The sequence below is a fragment of the Felis catus genome, chromosome C1, assembly GCF_018350175.1.
Source record: "Felis catus isolate Fca126 chromosome C1, F.catus_Fca126_mat1.0, whole genome shotgun sequence".
NCBI lineage: Eukaryota > Metazoa > Chordata > Mammalia > Carnivora > Felidae > Felis > Felis catus.
The window spans coordinates 132,086,506-132,109,282 of NC_058375.1; the positions used below are offsets into that span (position 1 = coordinate 132,086,506).

General features: G+C 33.1%; 1 protein-coding gene across 1 annotated transcript in view; it reads right to left on the minus strand.

Annotated features, from left to right (window-relative positions):
- The window catches only part of LRP1B (LDL receptor related protein 1B), a 1,940,511-nt gene that overhangs the window by 634,949 nt on the left and 1,282,785 nt on the right, over positions 1–22,777 (minus strand). Inside the window, exons 24-25 of the mRNA XM_023259298.2 lie at positions 15,677–15,877; positions 9,708–9,953 (exon numbers count right to left, since the gene is read on the minus strand). Coding sequence (XP_023115066.2) covers positions 9,708–9,953; positions 15,677–15,877 — 447 coding nt within the window. The remainder of the gene's footprint in view (positions 1–9,707; positions 9,954–15,676; positions 15,878–22,777) is intronic.

Genomic DNA, 22,777 nt, shown 5'->3' on the forward strand with positions numbered 1-22,777 from the left:
CTGTTTGTAAGGAATTACTCCAAAGATATAGTTTTGCCTATTTAAAAATGGCAGATGGCTAAGGAAATGCTCTCCAATATTATTTGTAGTAGCAAAATACTAGAAACAACAGAAATGTTTACCAATAGATAGCTGGCAAAATAACTTATGGTACAGTCATATGCTATATGATAATGGGGCCACATATATTAATGTGATTGATATAGATGTACAGCTGCTGAATAATTCCAAATATTTTGTAATTTGAAACAGGAAGATATAAACAATGCAAAATCGATGCTACCATTTAAATTAAAAAAATATTTTTCTAGACCTACATGAAGGTGAAGCATAGAATATATCTTGTTGTCTTAAAGAGGGAATGCTGTTACCTCTGCCATGGAAATTGGAGACTGGGGTTCAGAAGTGGGGAGAAAACTTTCACTTCATTTTGTTTTGATATAAATTTTTAGCACATAGATTTTCTACTAAGATTTTTAATAATAAAAATTCAAACTAGTAATAGATGGAATTAATACTTCCTACTTTTTAGAAACACTCACAAATAAATAAAAATTGTTTGGCCATGACATATACATTAAGCAAAGAATTTCAGTATGACAAATACTAGATACTGTGTTTCTTCCCTTCAAAAGAACTGGTATTTCCACTATGGCCATATTTAAGAGATCATTAACTGCTCTTATTTTCATGCTCTATTTGAGAAAATACTTTCTCCTGAACCCAAAACTACTGACTTATTTGTTACAACGGAATTTATAAAGGAATTCTACAACAGAAGACCTGGATTCTCCACTTGCCTCTGCTACAAATAAAGAAAAGCACTAAAGCCCACAAGCAGGGGAGAGGCAGAGAGAGAGAGGGAGAAAGAGAATCCCAAGCAGGCTCTGCACATCAGCACAGAGCCTGACATGGGCCTTCAACTCACAAACCATGAGATCATGACCTGAGCCAAAATCAAGAATCAGATGCTTAACCAACTGAGCCACCCAGGCGACCCTTGTTGTCTTGATTTTTAAAATAAAAGAGTACTTTTGGTGATACATGATCTAAAGTTTCATTTGTAAAGAGTCTTGAATTATTAATTTCATTATTAATGAAGCAATATTAATATTAACCAAAATACACTTTAAGGAAATAGCTTTTGTAGAAATAAAAAGTTCTCTATTATATGATAAGAAAAATAACAGATAAAATAAAACTCTTAAAATGGTGTGTGCCTTAATAATATAGGCTAAAATACATATAAAACAAAATCAAATAGAGAAATTGATAAATCCATAATCATATTGTGATATATTTAACCACAATTCCTACACAAAAACCAATATGAAAAATAATAACACAGATGATTTAAACAACAAAATAAACAAAAAGCTCACTCTACCAGAAATGTATAGAAAGCTGTATATCAAAACAGAAGATATATTCTCTTTAAGCATACATGGAATGCAACAAAACGGTCATATACTAGTCTCTAAAGTAAGTCTCAAGAAATAGCAAATAATCGGGGCGCCTGGGTGGCGCAGTCGGTTAAGCGTCCGACTTCAGCCAGGTCACGATCTCGTGGTCTGGGAGTTCGAGCCCCGCGTCAGGCTCTGGGCTGGGCTGATGGCTCAGAGCCTGGAGCCTGTTTCTGATTCTGTCTCCCTCTCTCTCTGCCCCTCCCCCTTTCATGCTCTGTCTCTCTCTGTCCTATAAATAAATAAACGTTGAAAAAAAATTTTTAAAAAAAAAGAAATAGCAAATAATCAACCTAATAATGGACACCCACTCTGAGCACAATGGAATTAAGTTAAAAATCAATTATAAAGACTGCTAAGCTCTTCATATGTTTTAACACTAAAAATAATTACTGAACAATTTCTTGCCCAATAAGACCTCAATAAAGAATTCTGAAATAAAGATATGATGGCAACAAATGAATAGATTAAAACACATTAACAATTTAAATTAATGAAATAGAGAATCAGTTCCTGAATGGTAATGTAAGGATCCCCAAATCCTCTCCTTCATAACAACAGTGAAAACACTGGAAAAATGGTTAAAATCATCTTTTTTTTCTGAACTCTAGAAATTAACCAAAATCTAATAACAATCCAATGGGTGTTTATTTAAGAAAAACTGCTGGGCCACCTGGGTGGCTCAGTTGGTTAAGCATCTGACTTTGCTCAGGTCATGATTTCACTGTTCGTGAGTTTGAGCCTCCTGTTGGGCTCTGTGCTGACAGCTTAGAGCCTGGAGACTGCTTCAGATTCTGTGTCTCCCTCTCTCTCTGCCCCTCACCCGCTCACGATCTCTCTCTCTCAAAATAAACATTAAAACAATTTTTTAAAAAGAAAAACTGCTGAATATCAGTACAAATTGCAAATTATGTGGTGTTTCAACATGTACCAATCCCAACCCCCTTTCCTTAGTTTCATAGTAGACTTAAAAACAAACAGTCTAGAAGTTCCCAGAGGGGAAAGATGGATTTGAAGCTCCCCCAAAAGCCCAATCTCCAGAGTTCTGTTCAACGGAAGAATGGACCTTTCAACAAGATGTGCTGGGGGAGCTGGATTTCCACATTCCAAAGAATGAAGTTGGAACCTCACACCATTTAGAAAAATTAAAATGTATTATAGACCTAAATATAAGATCTAAAATGATACAACTAACAGAGGGATACTTAGTGACCTTAGATTAGGCAAAGACTCTGAATAGGCATTTCACTCAAAAGCCTATAAAAATGATCAAAAGGCACATGAAAAGATGCTCAACACCATTAGTCATCAGGGAAACACAAAACAAGCACAGCAAAATACCCCTTCACACCCCCTAGGATGACTATAATAACAAAGATGAACAATATTGACTGATGGCAAGATTGTGTAGAAATTGGAGCCCTCATGCACTCCTGGCAGTTCTAAAATGAAGCAGTCACTTTGGAAAACACTTTGGCAGTTGCTCAAAATGTTAAACAATGACCTACCATATGACCCAACAATTCCACTCTTAGTTCTATACACAGGAGAAATGAAAATGCATGTCTGCACAAAAGCTATGAATATTCATAGTATTCATATAATCAAAGAATAAAAACAATTCAAATGCTCATATCCTGATGAATGGAAAAACAAAATGGTATATTAATACCATAAATATATTATTCAGCGACAAAAGTAAATGTAATGTATGGTAAAACATGAATGAACCCTGAAAACATTATGCCACATGAAAGAAGCCAGGCACAAAAGACCACATGGTGTATTATTCCACTGGTATGAAATGTCCAGACTAGGCAAATCTATAGAGACAGAAAACAGATTTTGAGGTTGCCAGGGGTGAAGTAGGGTTTGAGTGAGAGTGATTTTAAATACATATGGGGTTTGTTTAAAGGAGGGATTAAAATATTTAGAATATTTTATTCTAAATTCCATAGTGGTAATGGTTACACTACTGTGTGAATATACTACCAACCACAGAATTGTGTACTTTAAAAGAATGAATTTTATGGTATATAAATTATATTTTAATCCATTTGTTATAAAGAAAAAGAAATATATTACATGTTGTTTAAGAACACAAACTATGACAGAACAGGTACCCCATTTCACATAAGTAGTGTTCTCAGGGGATGAAAGAATGGATGAACAGAGGGCTTCAGAGTGATCTAATGTTTCGTCAACTTTACAAAATGATTTATATCATAAACAACCTGAAAAAAACTGAAAACATTTCAGTATCCTAAAATATTAGCTGTGAATATGTTATTCTCAATATGTTGGAAAGATTTCATAAAATGAAAGGTGATTGAAAACATACATTTTTTTTGAATTTTTAAAAACATTTTATTTTTAACTAATTTCTACACCCAGAGTGGAGCTTGAACTCACAACCCTGAGATCAACATCTGCAGGCTCCACTAACTGAGCCAACCATGTGCCCCCAAAACATTTCTTGTTTACTCTGAACAGTGACTGTTACCTTGACTACTTGGTTAAAAATTCCCAAAGGCTTTTCAAATTATTGTATTTAATATAGTCATTTTCTGTTGAGAATACAATTGACGAATATTTACAGTTGATTACACTTGACTATAATAAAGCAGTTTTCCAATAAGAAATCAAAGTGTAAATATTCAAATTATCTCTATTTGACCTCTGGATCTTGATAACTTCTCCAAGTGCCTCTACTTTTCAGATTTCAGTTAGTTTATTAAATTATTATTTCCTTTTTGAGAAAATAAAAAAAAACTGTAGTGAATAATCCAATATGGAATTTCATAAACTAGCAGGAAATCATGAAGAAGAATTTGTCATCCTGAAAGGTCACAGATGATAATGAGCAGAGTATATGAAAGAGATAGTAAAATAAAGCGATACATGTGAAAGTACTTTATACATTCTTGGTCACTATTTACTACCATTACTAATGATGAAAACAATAATATGGTGCTTGGAATGGAAACCCACATTGGAGGATAATGAAAGATTAGGTTGGAGAGAGAAAATAAATGAAAATGAAGAAGGCTCTAAATAGGAGACTGAAGAATTGAACCTTCTTTCTGTAAATAATTGAGAGTTACTTAAAATCATGAATAGAGACTGATACGTAAAAGTGTCATTGTACTAAAATAAAGAAGTGGATCGCCAAATTATAAACCAGCTTCATTCCCTTGATCTCTTCACTTTTATTTACCATTATTCCACAAGGTAGCCATCTGCTTATCATTACTTCATTCTTCTTTCTTTCACTTCTTATTCTTCACTATACTTCTGACCTCTTTCCATTAATTCTCATCTTCCAGATTTGGATTTCCCTCTCTCTTTTCAAGAAAAATACCTCATCCCTTCAAGTTTTAATATTCTTCTTACAAACTAAAGAAACAGAAGATGACAACAAAGAGGCCAGAGAGAAGACTGCTATCATCATTACAACATCTTTAACTCCTGGCTGGGATGGTGGTACAAATGCTACCAATCGGAGGACTGTGTCCGGAAGATATTGTGTAGAAAAAATTAGGACATGGGGAAAGGGGCCAGCAAAGAACTGGGAAGTCAAAGGTAAGTTCAGGTTGTGAGCCCTGAACCAGAAGAAAACTGGAACCACTGACAGGACAATGGATAAATGAAAGACAAGGGAAAGAGTACATTTCAGCCAACTCATTTTAAGGTGACTTTGTGATATCTGATGAAACAGAACAGGACAGTAGGAAAAACAGTAGCTGGAAATATAAATGCCACAGTTATCAGATCTGAGGTGGTAAAGGAAGATCTCCAACAGATCATTTAGGGGTAGATGAGAACTAAGGTTTCAGGGGCGCCTGGGTGGCGCAGTCGGTTAAGTGTCCGACTTCAGCCAGGTCACGATCTCACGGTCCGTGAGTTCGAGCCCCGCGTCAGGCTCTGGGCTGATGGCTCGGAGCCTGGAGCCTGTTTCCGATTCTGTGTCTCCCTCTCTCTCTGCCCCTCGCCCGTTCATGCTCTGTCTCTCTCTGTCCCAAAAATAAATAAACGTTGAAAAAAAAAAAAGAATTAAGGTTTCAGTAGTGGGCACAGTGCACCAACAGGAGATCACCACATTTATGCAGCTTTATGTTTGTAAAACTGTGGATTACATCCATAATCTCCTTTCATAAAAAAGGATGTAAATTGAATTGAAAAATAATTTTTTTTCTAAAGAATACACAATATTCTATTCTGGCATCTGATGTAATTTCCACAAAATATTTTATGGTTTGGTTAACAAAAATTTGATAAGAAAACACATATTTATTTAAAAAAAATCTCTCTTGTTCTTAGAAATTTAAGGAAAATATATAGCACGTATAAAAATTTATCCTATTCTGAAGAGCTAGTAATTTGTTGGATGAGAGAAGATAAGCATACAAAAAAATTCATTACACCCAAGGCAATATATACTTGGAAAAGTATTTTTTGCTTCTTATTTTTGCTCACTTCTCCATTGGTGAAGTGTCCCTGACACCTGATTTCCGCTCAGGTCATGATCTCGTGGTTTCTGAGTCCAAGCCCCACACTGGGCTCACACTAACAGTGTGGATCCTGGGATACTCTCTTTCTCCCTCTTTCCCTCCCTCTCTCTCTCTCTCTCTCTCTCTCTCTCTCCCCGTCTGTCTCTCTCCCTCCCTCCCTCCCTCCCTCCCCTGCTTGAACACTATTTCTTTCTCTTTCTTTCTCTCTCTTTCAAAATAAATCAATAAACTTAAATAAAATAAAAATTTAAAAAAAACATCTTGAAGCTGTTGTTTTCTTTCTTAGTGGAGGTTACCATCTTTTGCCTGAAAAACCTTTTAACTGGTTTCTGCATTAAATATATTTTTTTAAAATCTAAGAATGGAAATATAAGAGAATAAGAACCAAGAAAAAATTTGGTGGGGAAATCTAACCTAATTCAGGCTAAGAGAAAATAAGAAGGAATGCTTTAATATTCTTTCCAATGTAACTAGAAGTATGCTGCAAATTTGCAACTTGTCTACCTAACAGAAAAGAAACTAGAAATTAAAAAAAAAAAGAACGAAATCAGCAGCAATATTCTGGTTGTTCCTAGTATAAAGAAACCAATACTTCATGAGAAAGGTGATTAATACATCACATATTAAAAAGGAATTGGTAAAATAAAGTACTGAAATGCCCAAGAAAAATTAGATTTGCAGATATATTAAATGAAAACTCAGGATCATAAAAACAGTATTTATGGAAATCTTTATATTTAACTAACAAGATGTTAGGAATGAACTTCAAGAAAACAGAATCAGTTCAGCAATTCAGCAAAAGACATATTGTAAAGAATTTAGGAAGAAAGGAGTTGAGATATATAAGAAAGTATGAAAAAAAAACTACAGAAGATTCAAGAGAAAAAATGTTGGGGAGTCATGGCTCTAATTTGAAGCATAAAGAATACTATTATTCTTTACTTTTAAAATGTCAAGAAGAATAATCACAGGTATTGCATTCAATAGAAAGAACACATTTTAAAAGCAGGGACTCAACTCAAAAATGATGGGAAAAAGTAACAAAAGAAGAGCAAGGAAAAAGAAATTTTATTTTCAAAGTCCAATGGTTAATGGTTAATTCATTTTTATTGAACTCTGAATGTACTAAAAGTTTTTAAAAAAGAAAGGAAGTCAATAAAATACAGAAAAAATCCTTTTTTATATAAGAAAACTGGTTTAAATAAAAAATAATCTTCAATAGCTAACAAAACTTGTATTGTCTGTAATAATATAAATGCTGACAATGCTATTTGGTATACTATATGTTTCAGGAAGGTATAAATTATGATCAGGTTAAATTCTCCATGTAAGAAAGCTCCATATTATCTTTAAAAAGTAAAATATACCTTTGCTTCCCACTTAAATTATAATAAACAAAGCAGGTGTGAAATACAGCAATCTTAGCAGTGAGAGCTGACATAGTACTGTTAGAGTCTCTTTCTGATCTGAGAACAGAAGGAGCCAATTACATTAGGAGAATTACTTTGTACCTGGTCACTTATTTTCAAATGTTGAATTATTTTAATATTGAACATGAGTTTTTATTGATTTCATAGAACACAAAAGCAGTAAAATAAGTCAACAATTTTGTCATCTGTATCCAAAAACCAGTTATGGGGCAATTCTCATGTAAAATAGGATTATAAATATATCTGAGGTAAAATTTGGTCTACTATTTCCCCAATCAAAACATGTTCATAAATAAAATGACTATTATCATTACAACAAATTGTTATTATTTTTGAAGCCTCTCATGCCAATTACTTTGTACAAGATTCTTAAAGGAGAAAGTCACATAAATGTCTGCTAAACTTTTGCCTCTAGGCATTTTTAACAGCCAGAAGAAACAACCACAAAACAGCATTTGATATAAAAGGATGAAGCAACTTAACATTCTCCGCAAAAAATATAATGCTTCTGATTGCATACTATTTTTCTAGAAATGGACTGAATATAATGTAAAACATAAAAGAAAAATCTATAACTTGATTTTTGACTTCAAGATGCTCATTTCATCAGAGAGATAAAGAATAGAAGATAGATGGAAATACAAAGCAGCAAATTAAAAATGTGGACACATGTTTTCATGGACAATATATTCTAGACATAGAAAGGAGAAATAGAGAACAAACACATTTGAAAGAATATTCCCTTAAAGAAGTTCGGCTTACAAGTCTTAAAGAATATCCAGGAATTTGAGACACCTAGGTGGCTCAGTTGGTTAAGCGTCTGACTTCAGCTCTGGTCTTGAACTCATAGTTTGTGCGTTGGAGGCTTGTGTTGGGCTCTGTGCTGACAGCTCAGAGCCTGTAGACTATTTCAGATTCTGTGTTTCTCTCTATCTCTGCCCCTCCCCCACTTTCACTCTGTCTATCTTTCAAAAATAAATAAACGGTAAAAAAAAAGAATATCTAGGAATTTTAGAGATTAAGAGGGGGAGGTACAATCTAAGTGGAAGGAACAAACTGAAAAAAGCTTATGATGTATAGGTTCTTAGCAGTCTGATGAAGCCTGTGTACCAGTTATCAGAAAGTTTTAAAAAGGACAAAAACTGTAAGAAAAAAGTAAAAAAAAAAAAGTATACATAGATATAGGAATCAAATACTGTATATTGAAAAGCAGTTACCAATATTAAACAAAAAAACACTTTTGGATGTAGTAATATACCTGCTTTTTATTAATGTATTTGGTAACAGATTGAACAGTGGGTCTAATGATTCTCATTGTTAAAGTAACAGTGGTTTCCAAAGCCTGAACATATATGATATTTTGAGATATCAGCAACAACTTTACCGTGATGTGAATGCCTATTACTTCAAATGGAGACACATAGTTGTTGCTAATAATTAGTGTTAACTTTCAATGGGACATTAAAGAAAATAAAGGTGTAATATTTTCTCCAACAACATTCATGGGCCCCTTCAATTCTCTCCACGGACTCTCAATGTTCCACACTCAGCTAAGTCTCTGGAGAAGATAGAGAAAAGCTGTCATTCATTAAGTACCTAATGGGTGTTGGGGCACAGTGGCAAGTACTCCAGGTTATTGTTGCAACATGCTATAATGGAGACATTGTTATCGTGGCCACAGATACTTGAAAGATTAGAAAAGTGAGGCTCAAGCAGTTTTATGTAGCCTGACCAGGGTCACAAACATAATGAATGACAGCTGTAGGATTAAAGTTCAAAAATCAGGTTCCAGAGTCTCTGCTTATTTTTCCCACGGTGGAATCAGACCTACAGATCAGCAGAACGTTCTAAATGGACACTTAGAAGATGAACACAGCCAGAGGACAAAGTTGATTTTAAGAGAAGAGGAAATTGGAAGTATGGGCCAGGACCAGACTTCTGGAGGGTTCTAAAATCTTGCGAAGAGAAATAAAAGTAAATATTTTGGACAGTACAAAAACAAGCCTTTAGGGAGAATGATGATGGAAGTAGTATTTCAGAAAGGAAGTAAACAATCTGATGGACTGTAATTATAAGGACTACAGTAATATACTCTGTTCAGAAGATTTTGGAGTATATCTAAAATGACATATTACTATACTTAAATGCCTTATTTAAAATCAGTTGAATCCTTTGTTAATTCGCTAAAGGTGTTTTGGATTATTTTCTCAAGATCTGTTCTAAAATATAGCAAGATACACAACTCACAAAAATCAGAAAAGCACTTGGTATTCTTCAGCCTAATGAAACACACATCTACTTACCAACACTTGTGCAACTTTCACCATCCACATCCAGCTTCCACCCTTCATAGCATGAGCACTTGACTGTGTGCTTGTGCTGCTCACACACTTGACTGCACTTCAGATGATTGCTACAATAATCTATAATTTCACACGTTTTATTGTCTTTGCTTAGTCGAAGTCCTTCAGGGCAGGAACAGACAATTCCTCTTCCAGGCACAACAGAACAATGATTGCTACAGCCTCCATTGTTTAGTGAACATTCATCTATAAAAGGAGGGGAACAGATTACAGAGCATTATCAATTGTTTTGCTCAATTAAATACTAATCATTGAACTCCATTCTCTAAGGCTGGAATTACAGCAAGGATATTATACATGAATAGAGAAAAGCTGCCTGGATTTTTTTTTTTTTCAGGGATTGGGGTAAGCATAATAAAATATTTCATCGAATAACCAAATCCTATATGATAAGAACTGGGAATGGAAGGTTTTCATTTCTATAAAACTATAGAGTACACTTTGTTTTACCCCACAGATGTAAAGTGTGTTCAATGTTTCTTTCTATTATTACTGGAAAGATTATTCTGAGACTTTCAACAGTTACACCAAACCAGTTGCTAAGGTCTCCCCAAAGGACATACATTGATCTGAAACTTAGACTTATCTCAGTGCTTATAAACAGGCATACACATATATGTGTAATATATACATATAATACAATGTAATATACATATATGTGTGTGTGTATATATATATATATATATATATATATATATATATTTCTACATCTATAGTCTGATCCATAATGATAATGCAGGATGGGTTAGTTTGCTCTTTACTGGTTAAAGCCATTTATTTAATTATCCGTTCTACCCTATATATTGGGTATTATGATTATTTCAAAGAGGCCATGAAAGCATAGTAAATAATATACATACACACAAAAAAGTAGACTTGATATTTTGAGTGAAATAATGAGCAACTAGTATTTATTACATGGATAATATGATCGGTTTATAAAGAGAGAGACCATTTTTTTTTATAGTACTTATAACTGAGAATTGCATTAGATGTATTTCAGATTCTATTACATTATGAAATTGTAAACTCCATGAAGGCATACAAAATCTCTGTTCTATTTAGCCTTGTATATCTAACAGCACAGTGCCTAGGACAAATATTAGCATATTAATATTTGTTGAATTATCAAAAAAAATGAGGCAGCACACAGCTGTCCCAACATTGAGCCAGTTCTTGTCCCGTTGGGAAAATTTCAAGATGATGTAATTATGTCCTTGATGAAAATCGCACATAATTGTTTTTTCAACCATACTATTACCTATCCCTATGTATTATTAGGTGCACAGGAATAAGGTTAAAAGAAACTTTGCCTTCCTTTGCTTTAAAAATATTTTAAGCAGTTTTCAAAGGCTATTTAATTAGTTGTTTTTGGAGATATGCTGAAAGAGAATGTTGTTCACTGACTGGCAAACTGCAGTAACATTTACTTATATACCTCAAATGTTTCCAGCTGTCTATGAAAATGTATCTAGTTCAAAAATTGAGCTTAAATATAACACTTTAAAAATATTTTCTGCATTTTCTAAAGTTCTATATGGATCAACTGTTCTTCATACTATTTGCCACCATAAAAGGTTACAGTAATAAGAAAAGGAAGATGATTATATTAACTATTTTTGCTAAGAACTCAAGTTTAGTATTATTTTAGAAGAAAAAAATAGATTCATTTAGCTCCTCCAAATATGTTTGTTCATCTACAATCGTAATCATTTCAAAACAATAGTCATTTTAAAGTATTTGCCCCATTTTTGTTCAACTGACATTCTTTTTCAAGAGAATTATGGCAAAGAAAAGTCATCATACCCAGCAGGTGAGAAACAATTGTTACAATTCTTGTAGTTTATTTCCAATATGACTGTTCTTGTAGTACTGAAATGTCTCTTTCTGATGCTATGTGTGGAATTAAGTCATAGATTTAAAAAAAAATAAAATTTACATTGAAATCTAAAATTGAATATATAAATGTATTATATATATTATAATAAATCTAAATTATAAATCTAAAATTGAATATATAAATATAATAAATATATAAATATATTTGTTTGGCTAGTCCCTTGTTAATTCCTCCTTCACCCTAAACCTGTCATCAAATCCTCCAACTTTCTTTCACATTTTTTATTACCTAAAAAAGAATTTCTCGTTGACCTAACTCTAGTCAGTTTCTTCAGAGGCCCCCTGTTCGACTAGTCTTCAACAATGGCTTATAAAAACTGCAGTCCCTTAGTACAAATAATTTCAATTCTACTTTCCTCCCCAACCATACCCCTCCAGCCACAGAAGAAGAGACTCCAAAAAACACTAGCATAGTTTCTAACAACTCAGGCAGCCTCCCTAGCAGGACTCCAGCCCTGCTTAAAGTGCCTGCTTAAGGAAGCTCTATGCTGCCAGGAGAGTTTACTTTTTGTTCCAGACAAAACCTGGTGGTAGGCAGATAGGTCCCTGAACCCCATTTTAGAACAGTTACTTTAGAAGGCTTGTGAGGATAAGTCCTTTTTCTTCACCTTTAAGATGCAAATCTTCCACCACCAGAACTGTCTTCTTAAGGACCTGAGAAATATCTTTGAAATGCAAACATTCAAGCAGATAACTCTCTCACTCTTGTTCCCAGTTGTGTGCACCTTGTTCTGACTTGTACCACTGTCTCAAGTCAAAGATCTGAGAAATGTATTTCTCCTCTGGGATAAGCACCAATTAACAAAACCAGATGACTCAGTCACAGGGACCAACCACCTTACCGCCTCCCAGGTGCCTTTCCCTTAGCAGACTCCAGCCTTCAAAATGCCTCTAGTCTTTTGTTTCAGTGATTTCAGTTCACGCTGAATATTCTTCCCCATTGCAATAGTTAGTGCTGAATAAAATCCAGCCTTATCACTTCAACTAGTGCCCAGCTTGGTTCATCTTTGACATATCTTTATAGCAAGGATCAACAGTTAACTTTGTTCTTGAATGATTCAAGCTTTTTCTCATTTGCTTTCTAAATGCATATACCTTTCCCCTTGAAGTCATTTGAAAATCTCCCTGAGAAAATAATCTCTTCACTAGGATTAGGAGACTTATTTTACTGAGTGCTCCTTTTCTGTTTTGTTTGTTTGTTTGTTATCATTTGCTTTATAAATCAGATTTATTTGGAGGAAACAAAACAAAGGAAAAAACACGTTGCTACCCAAAGGATAGGATTTTTCCATTTCAGGCAATTACCCAAGTATTAAGTCTATAGATTACCAAGTCATTTTCATGCAAGATATTTTTGTACAAATTTTACATGTATTGAGGAACAGGCACGAATCACTCCTATTTCCTCTTTAACAGGGGACGGGGTATGGGAGGATTAAAAGAAAAACAGCTTTTTTTGAGGGGCACCTGGATGGCTCAGCTGGTTAAACATCTGACTCTTGATTTAGGCTCAGGTCATGATCTCACCTTTTCTGAATTCAAGCCCTTCTAGGATTCTCTCTCTCTCTCTCCCTTTCTCTCTGCCCCTCCCATGTTCTAAACAAACAAACAAACAAACAAACAAACTTTAAAAACAAACAAAAAATAGCTTTTATGAATACAACTATTTGGAAGGAATAGACATGAAGAGGAAAAACCTACATTTTCATCATCTATACCAAATGGTAAAAAACAAAACAAAACACACACACACACACACACACACACACAACTCTTTCAGCTTTGGGTATCTCTCTCAAAAAATACATTCCCTAGCTACTAGTCAACCCATGCCTATTATTTAAAGTTAAATCACTGGGTATATTTTCTTATGTCCACTGGGTAAATGTCCATTATGCTCATTATGATACAAAACTCATAAACCAAAAACCCTGTCCAGCTAGACAGGATCTACCCTACAACTGATAGTCATGGGCCTTGAAAATAAGAGACCAAGGTGCCATTTCTCTACAGGTACCAATATTGCCTATAAGGATACATATACTGAGCTATAATACAAAGGTACATGTAAAAGAAGATAGGGAAAGGAGGACCATATAAAGCAATTCAATCCTTTGAGCATCATTTGATTTTTTTTTCAATTCCCTAACTTTCCTCCAACTTCACCTCATGAAGGGGAGAGTATATGACTTCATTATGCCATAGTGCTATAAGCAGGATAGAAATGTCTTTTTTATCTTCTTTGATACGTCCACACCCAACTTTATTGTAAACCCTTTCACTCCTGTAATCTTTTGAAATGTTTGAGCAAGATTCCTAAGTTGATGAATATAGTGACTTAAAAGCAAGAATTAATTTTCTGTTTTGAAGTAGACAAAGAAATAAATTCAGAAGAAATCTCCATTGCTTTTTTATAATACTAATTTAGAGAGCAGAGGATAGGAAAATAAGGCTGTGTTTTCATAATATTCTTCTCATTTTTCTTAATGCCTGTATTTTCTCTTCTTCATCTTTTTTTTTTTTTTACTTCATTTGACCTGAAGGGTGAAAAAAGGGGGAAAAGCACTAATTTCTTTCAATACTTTTAGAGCACCTGGCATTATTACTATGACTTCCTATAAATATCATCATCTCCTTTTTGTTATGAGGAATCTGACATTTCCAGAAATTAAGTTACCTCCCTAGGTGAGTTAATTGAAGAACTGAAGAAATGAATTTAAACCTGCTAAAGTCTCTCTTCTTCTATATTTACATATTCTCAGTTTTAAGAGTATTGATAGTTTTCTTCTTTCAGAATTCCTCTTACAACCTTCACGAGCAAACCTCACATTTTGTAATACAAGAGATACTTCAATCCACCAATCTCCTTCATAAAGGAGAATACGCTGGGAGAAGAAGTAAATACAGATAAACTAAATCTGTCACCCTGTATTTGTTATTTAATCTCAGTGGGGTTTTTTTGGAGGGGGAGTGTGGGTGGCGGTTGAAACATCTAGTTTAAATTTAGCATCACTGAATGAAGACTGTTGCATTTACTGTTTCAAGATTATTTTACAGAATCACAGACTTTTTGGAAGAAATGACATTTATCACATAAATTTAAAACATAATAAATTTTTCTGTATCACTCTATTCTACTAATGTTTAATTCAGATCAAAATATGATAACATTAAGCTTAAATGTAGTTGTCTTTTCTATTTTCAATTAGGAAGCTTCATCATTTCCTAAAGTCATTTTCTCACAGTCCCCAGTCATCTCATTATTGTTATCATTCTGTAAATTCTTCTTCATTACTCTACTGATGTCACCTTCAGTATTAACTAGAAAACATATTTTGAAAAACTCCTTGCTAAATGTCTGATCTCCCCACAGAGAAGGAAATGTAATTTTCTTTACATGTTCTGGTCGGTATAAAAAGACAACTAGTCAAAAGTGATTTCAAAGTTCAAAAGCTATCTATCAGATTGAAATCATCATTTTAACTAGATAAAGCATACCAAAGAAAGCTATTGCAAGAGGACTAAAAATTTCAGAGAAAATTTTATAAACTTGAATAATATTCAATTGATTCCATGACTCAATCTCTCCCTTTCCTCTTTTTTAACACTTCTATTGTAAGAATTAGAAGGTATGATAAATCCATCGGCTGGTAGTAAACTGCATCCCATAGGTCAGTAATAAGAAGGTTCTTTTGTTCTGAATGACAAAAAATAATCAGTTTAATTGTGGAAATAACACTAACCATTCAGAGATCTAAATGAGCTCAACTATACAATTAAGTTGGTTGGATACAAGCCAACCTTTTCTGCTTTATTTGTGAAATGTTTGATCATATTTTAAAAAACTTTTAATAGATTTATAGTCCCTGAAAAAGAGATAGGGTTCAACGCTAAAAGTTATATGTAAAGGAAATAAATGGAAGGAAGGTATGCCACTATAATAATTATCAGCAAGTGGACTAAACATTTCTAGTATCCACAGAGAAGCACATCAGTGAAACATGCAATACCGCAGAGATCGCCTTCATCAGACCCATCAGGACAATCCCTTCTCCCATTGCAGAGTTTCTCTGGCTGTAAGCAGGCTGAAGTGTCATTAGCACAAGGGTATTTGGGTGGTCCACATAAAAAACTGTCACAGTCATCTTCATCTGACTGATCTTCACAATCGATATCTCCATCACATATCCATGCTTTGTTGATGCATCTCCCTTAAGGAAACAGAAACATCATCCATTTGATTGTTGCAATTAAGTCACTGTAATAATGAGTACTCACCACTGTCTTTAGTCAGAAGAAGTACTTGCTATTAGCAAGAAATGTATTGGCTGATAGTTTGACAATTTATTTTAATGAAGGCATTTGAACAGCTCTTGCCCTACTTGTTAAAATGATGTTAGCATTAAAGCCGTAATATTTTCCTTGCTTTCAAGTTATTGTCTGACCCTATTTAAAAAACATATTCTGTGGGGCACCTAGGTGGCTCAGTTGGTTAAGTCTCCGACTTCGGCTCAGGTCATGTTCTCACTGTCCATTACTTTGAGCCCCAAGTTGGGCTCTGTGCTGACAGCTCAGAGCCTGGAGCCTGCTTTAGCTTCTCCGTCTCCCCCTCTCTCTGCCCCTCCCCTGCTCATGCTCTGTCTGTCTCTCTCTCTCTCTCTCTCTCTCAAAAATAAAGATTTTTAAAAAATTAAAAAAATATTCTGTGACTAATTGAAAGTTTAATTACAATACTTAAAAAAAGTTTATACAAACATTTGTATATAAGTCCCTTTCAGAATCCTAAATTCTGGAAAACGTTATCAGTCTTTTGCAACCCTAAATTTAAGCAAATATTTTATTCCACAGGAGAAAATGTCCTGTTTATATTTATAAGCTTAGGACCTCAACTCCTCCTCATAACTAGATATGTATATTCCCTCTCATAAAAGGACATAAGTGTTATCAAATATTTTAGTAGCTAAGGTACTAAATATATACAGATTTCATGGAAATATGTTATTCTTTATTGACTTTGAAAGAAAAAATGGTTAATGTTTAGCCAGCTTTTAAAAAATAATATGAAATACATAGAAAGCAAAAGCCACTGTCTATGTAAACCTTTTTTTTTTCTTAATATAAATTATTCCTCCTTTCCAGAAGGTCTAAATTTTTCTTCTAACTAATTTATCTTTTCTGGATTATGCAATGTTAAGGTATAGTGTGAATTAAAAATGTACCTGAAGATAAATGCTAATTATTAGCAGACTATATACCCACAATTCATAAAATGAGTAGGGAAAATGAAAAAGAAATGAAAAATATTAGACTGCATATGTCAAAGAGTCTTTATATAGTCAGAAGTCTGCTTCAACCTTAATTTTAAAGTAATTAAAGTATTGGTGAAAGGATTTTGCATTTGTAGAAAAATATAAATAAGTTTCTATACTATTAGGTCAAATAAGAAAAAAACACAAATTATAAGTTTCATAGTTAATATAAATGCATTTCATAATCAACATTAATTATAGATGAAAATATTCTTAAAATAGAAAATGATGGATACTTCACTGATCAATTTAATGTAAATGGAGACACATTATAAATTTTTGACTTAACATCATCAATAAAACTAATGATATTATTTATATTGTTTTGGAAAGACTATCTAATATATTTAGATAACAGAAATAAATGAGGTATAAAATTAGAAGTGTATCATTACATGCAGTTAATATAATCATATAATTATAAAATCAATAAAAATGAATTAAGAACTGTAAGAAACTAACAATTCAAAAAATTTGACAGCTAGTTTCAAATATTATACAAAAAGTCCATAGATTTCATACCTAAAAACAGACTATAGTAGAAGAAAAGATAGATTTAAAAATCCACCATAAAATACAGTATTTAGGCTAAACGACACCAGAATTGTATAGAATTTATATGAAAAAAAATTAAGAGTCTTCAAAGAAGACTTCAAAAAGTCTTCAAAAGAAGCCTTGGATAAAGATATAATTTGGTTTTGGAGAAGATTTGTCCCCAGATTAATACAATCCCAATAAAATAGGAATATTATTATAAACCTATAAGAAATAAAATTGCAAATATCATTGGAATCTTCAAAAAAAGAGAGGATAATTGATGTAGGAACTGTTAATGCCAACCGTTTAGAAGTATTTTGAAATAAGAGTACTCAAGATATTTTTAACAGAATATCAATCAAGATATCAACAACTGAAGAGGATAGATATAAAATATAATCATTTACATAGTATATAGTTTTAATATATAAAATTGGCTGTTCGAATAGCAAAGATAATGGAAATACAAGTTTGATGATGTTAGGAACATTGCTTAGCCATCTGGAGAAAAAAAATAAAGCTAATACTTGATCCTTACATTAAAATATATTCTCAGTATATCAAAGAAGTAAGCATTTCATAATAACAATGATAAATACACACATGTTCTAGAATAAGATAGATGTTAAAATAACAAAAACTTGAAATGTTCATTACACAAACCCAGAAAACAGAAAGGACAAATTGATCTCAATTTCATCAGTATTTTTGATTCCACATTGCAACAATATAATCCATACACAAATTTAACACAAAGTGGTAAACCAGAAAAAAATATTTTATTTGGAAAAAAGGACATTTTTTTAAATACAAAAGGGATCTTACAAATAAACAATATAAAGATGAATATACCAATACAAGTGCAAAATTCACAATGGATCAATGACTTACAAACATAAGATGATCAAAAATACCTTTCAATATAAAGTAAGCTAAAATGGCAATTTGATACCTTTTTTTCCTCTACCAGATTGGTTTAGATGAAAAAGTTGGATAATACAAGGATAGATTTAACAAGGGTGTAACATCCCCAATGTTGATGAGTCTGCAAACTGGGACAATCTGTCTGTAGGGAAATATTATGAATTCCAGCAAATAAAAAGTGCAGCAACTCTTCACCACAGTAATTTTAATTTTGGAATTTTTTTCATTAATACATTTGCCCAAATGCACAAAGGTCCTATACAAAAGCATGTGCTGCCGCTTTGTATATATTAGCAAAAGACTGACAAAAACTTAAATCAAAATCGCAAGACTGGTGACATCACTTACAATGCATCCACACATTGAAGTTGTACGCTTGAGTGAAAAAGAATGAGACAATCCTGCCTAATATAAAATAATCTCCAAAGCTTACCAATAAAAAAGGCACAAAATCTAGTGTTTTCTTGCATGGTAAAATATATTTATCTAGGACTATATTTCCATACACATATCAGTATACCCATATAGACAGGTTTGTCTCTATGTGAGTTCTTTCTGGGGGAGGTTACATAATAGCTAACAGTCATTGCCTCTGGTGAGAAAGAGGTACAGGAAATCTAGAATAGGAGAGCAGGATTTTTCAATGAATCCTTTTGTGCTATTTATTTCCCTTCTACCATATTTCTGCATAACTAGTCCAAAAACAAAAACAAAACCAAAAACAAAACTTAGCTCATTTTTAAAATGATGGTGATAAAATGTACATCCATGTGCCATAAAATTTGATAGTTTCTACGAATGTATTTTATGAAAATTCTATGTTGAGGTTGTTCTGTGACTTACACTTCCTTGGAATTATAGGAAATATAAGAAAATCTTAAGAACCATTCCCTGCCACCAAGGAGTTTATAATCTAGTTAGCAAGACAAAGTCAATGCATAACATATAATTTTAGTCTAAAGTATGGCATTCTGTACTTAAGTATTAAATTGTAGGCATTCATCTGAAAGTACCATAGAATGAAAAGAGAGCTCAAGAGTAATGCAGTAATTTCTATTGCTGTTGTCCCCCCCACCCCGAGATATCACTAATCCATCATGATATTCTTAACCACTGACTCCAGCATAACCTTAGAATTGTTTCAAAAAACCTGTCCATAAACCATTATCAATCTTTTAGAGTCAGAACAGCAGTAAAACCTATTTGCTATTCATGATCTAAATGTTGCCTGGAAAAGGTAAAGAAAAATCGTATTCAAATGAGTATTAATTTTAACTCAGATTATGCTACCAGATACATAAATACATATGGTTACATTTCCTAGATAAAATTTACAAATTTAAATAGCTCTCTCTCTTCTCTCCAATTTTGTAGGGGAGGTTTGAAATGTAATTGCTTCTCCCTTTCTTATTTGTTTGGTTTTAATTTGGTTTTAATTCTTTTTTTTTAATTTTTTTCAACCTTTTTTATTTATTTTTGGGACAGAGAGAGACAGAGCATGAACGGAGGGGCAGAGAGAGAGGGAGACACAGAATCGGAAACAGGCTCCAGGCTCCGAGCCATCAGCCCAGAGCCTGACGCGGGGCTCGAACTCACCGACCGCGTGATCGTGACCTGGCTGAAGTCGGACGCTCAACCGACTGCGCCATCCAGGCGCCCCAATTTGGTTTTAATTCTTACAAAAATGTAGGTAAGAGGGTATACAAGGTTATGGGTAAAACCTAACAGCAAATGATCTCAGTAAGTATGCTTAAAGAATGTTGATTTTTACTTGATTCATATTAAGACAAATCCTTACAAAGTCATCATTGGGTGCAATATTTTGAAAGAATAAATATTACAGATTTCTTATTTAAGGTTCCTCCTTTTTTACAAGAACATTGAGACTTAGGGAAAATTTGTATTACGGAAATGAAATACAGATTAGTAATATTAAAATGTGTGATAGAAATTATAAATATCCAATATCTAAAAACCCCAAATCTTTAAAAATAATTTATAATGTTCATACTTAAGTTCAAATAACTAAGTCAATTACTTTGCCTTTACTAATTATACTTTAAAAATATATTACATGCTGAAAATAATATTAGGAGTTTATTACTGAGTTTTACATAATCTTTTCTGATCTACTTATAATGTTTTAAACTTGATTACTATGTGTACAAGAATGTTATGGAAATTGTAGTTTTGCCCTCTGAGCAAAGAGAATAACAGTAGCCAAGTAACAAAGTAGCAACAACAGAAATAACAATCATCATCTTGGTATCATGACAATTAGAGAAATCACACACATGTGCAAACATAAACACACATACACACATGCGCGCGCACACACACACACACACACACACACACATGCTCAGGATATTATAAGGACTGTTTTATTTATGTTACCTTGAAATATACAGTTTAGGATAAAAGCCAGCACAGAGTCAACACATATAGGGAAATTAAGAGTTTCTGGAATCATTAGAAAATGTGATGATTTCCCAAAATAAATTTATATGATCAATTCTAGAGTTTCTCTTTCTCTGTTAAACTGTTTTGTCCATTAAAAAAATAGATTTATCATTTTGTAAAATGCTTGATATATTTTTATCTTAATAAAAGACATTATATGTTATAAAAGAATAATTGCTATCCTGGGATCTGATTGGCAGTTAATATTAAGAATATGGGAATGAAGAGCAATGAATCATTGAGAACATCCAAGTGGATTTTCTCAATAACAGAATGTCTTTTTGAATACTGGTCTTTGAATTGCAATCTTTAAATAAAAAATTATACTACTAACCTTCAATACTACATACACATTTATCTATTTCTCTAACAATATTTGGCTTCAATTCAATTCACTAATTATTTTTGAGTATAATGTATTTGCCTAGCTACTGAACGCTGTAGAAAGATAGGAAAGACAATTTTCTGACCTTGTGGAGTAATAAGTCTAGTACTGATAAACGTTCTACTATTGAGCATATAAAAACAGAACAAGAACAGCCATATAGCAATCAGAGAATGAGATGGAATTTCAGAAACAGAAAATATATAGGACTGGTTTGAAAAAAAAAAGATTTACTGAGATGTTATTGGGAAAGGTTTTGAAGTGTGGCAGTGAATATTACATATGGAAACAGAAAAATAATTCATATAGACAGCTGCCTCAAGTGTACAGTTTTAATGTTCAAATATATACACTGCAAAACAAAAAGCAAGTAAAACAGAAAGAGAGAGATAATTTAATAGCACACTGATTACTCTTGCTACTCAACAGGAATATGTCAGGGCATGGGGGTGGAGGTAAATCAATTCTTTCTTAATTTGGTCTTCTTTCCATTTATGAGGGAAAACACTGTAACAATTTTGCATATATATTCTTTACTTTATGCTAAAAGTTAGTTTCTTAATAGCACAGTTACATGTACAGATTTTTATCAGAACTATATACACAGAACCACATATACTGAGTATAATAGTTGATTTTCAATGGCCATTTTGAATACATGGTGTTTTAGCTTTATTTGCTGAATCTAATCCACGCATAACATGCAATTCCTATGTAAATTCATAAAGTCAAGAAAGGGCGGGACTTGCTCCAGAAGCAATAATAAGGTAGTTTGAAGTCACAGTTTATGAAATGTTGATGGTTAATTCACGAAGTGTCTCATATTCTTATAAAAATGGAGGACCAATGAAAGATTTTGAGAAAGTATGTACTCAGGTCAGTTTATGAGGTAAGAGGGAGCCAAAGGTGTGTGTAGAATGGATTGAAGCTAATTATTGTCAGGGAAAGACAGAGTAGGCCACACAGTGGTCTAAGTGACAGATAATAAAGGCTTATCATACGCTATGATATGTGAGTGGAAAGAGTGGAATGGGTGATGGTAGAGAAATTGTAGAGGTAGATTCAATAGGACCTGAAAAAATGATTACAAGTTAGAATGTCAAAAGGTACTTTCTGTTTTAAATCCAAATGTTTAGGAAATTGAAGATGTTTCTTTTTTTATCCTAGAAGATTGGAGAATTTGAAGAGGCTTGAAGGATGTTTAAAGTTTAGGTTTTTAGTTGCAATTTTTAAATTTTTTTAAATTTTGAAAAATTTAAAAATTTTTTAAAAGTTGATTTTATTAATTTATCTATCTATATATTTATTTATTTTGGGAGAGAGAGAGAGAAAGCACAAGTAGGGGAGGAACAGAGAAAGGAGAGGGAGAGAGAATCCCAAGCAGGCCTCGCTCTCTTAGCACAGAACCCGATGTAGGGCTCAAACCCACGAACCATGAGATCACAACCTGAGCCGAAATCAAGAGTCAGACGCTTAACTGACTGAGCCACCCA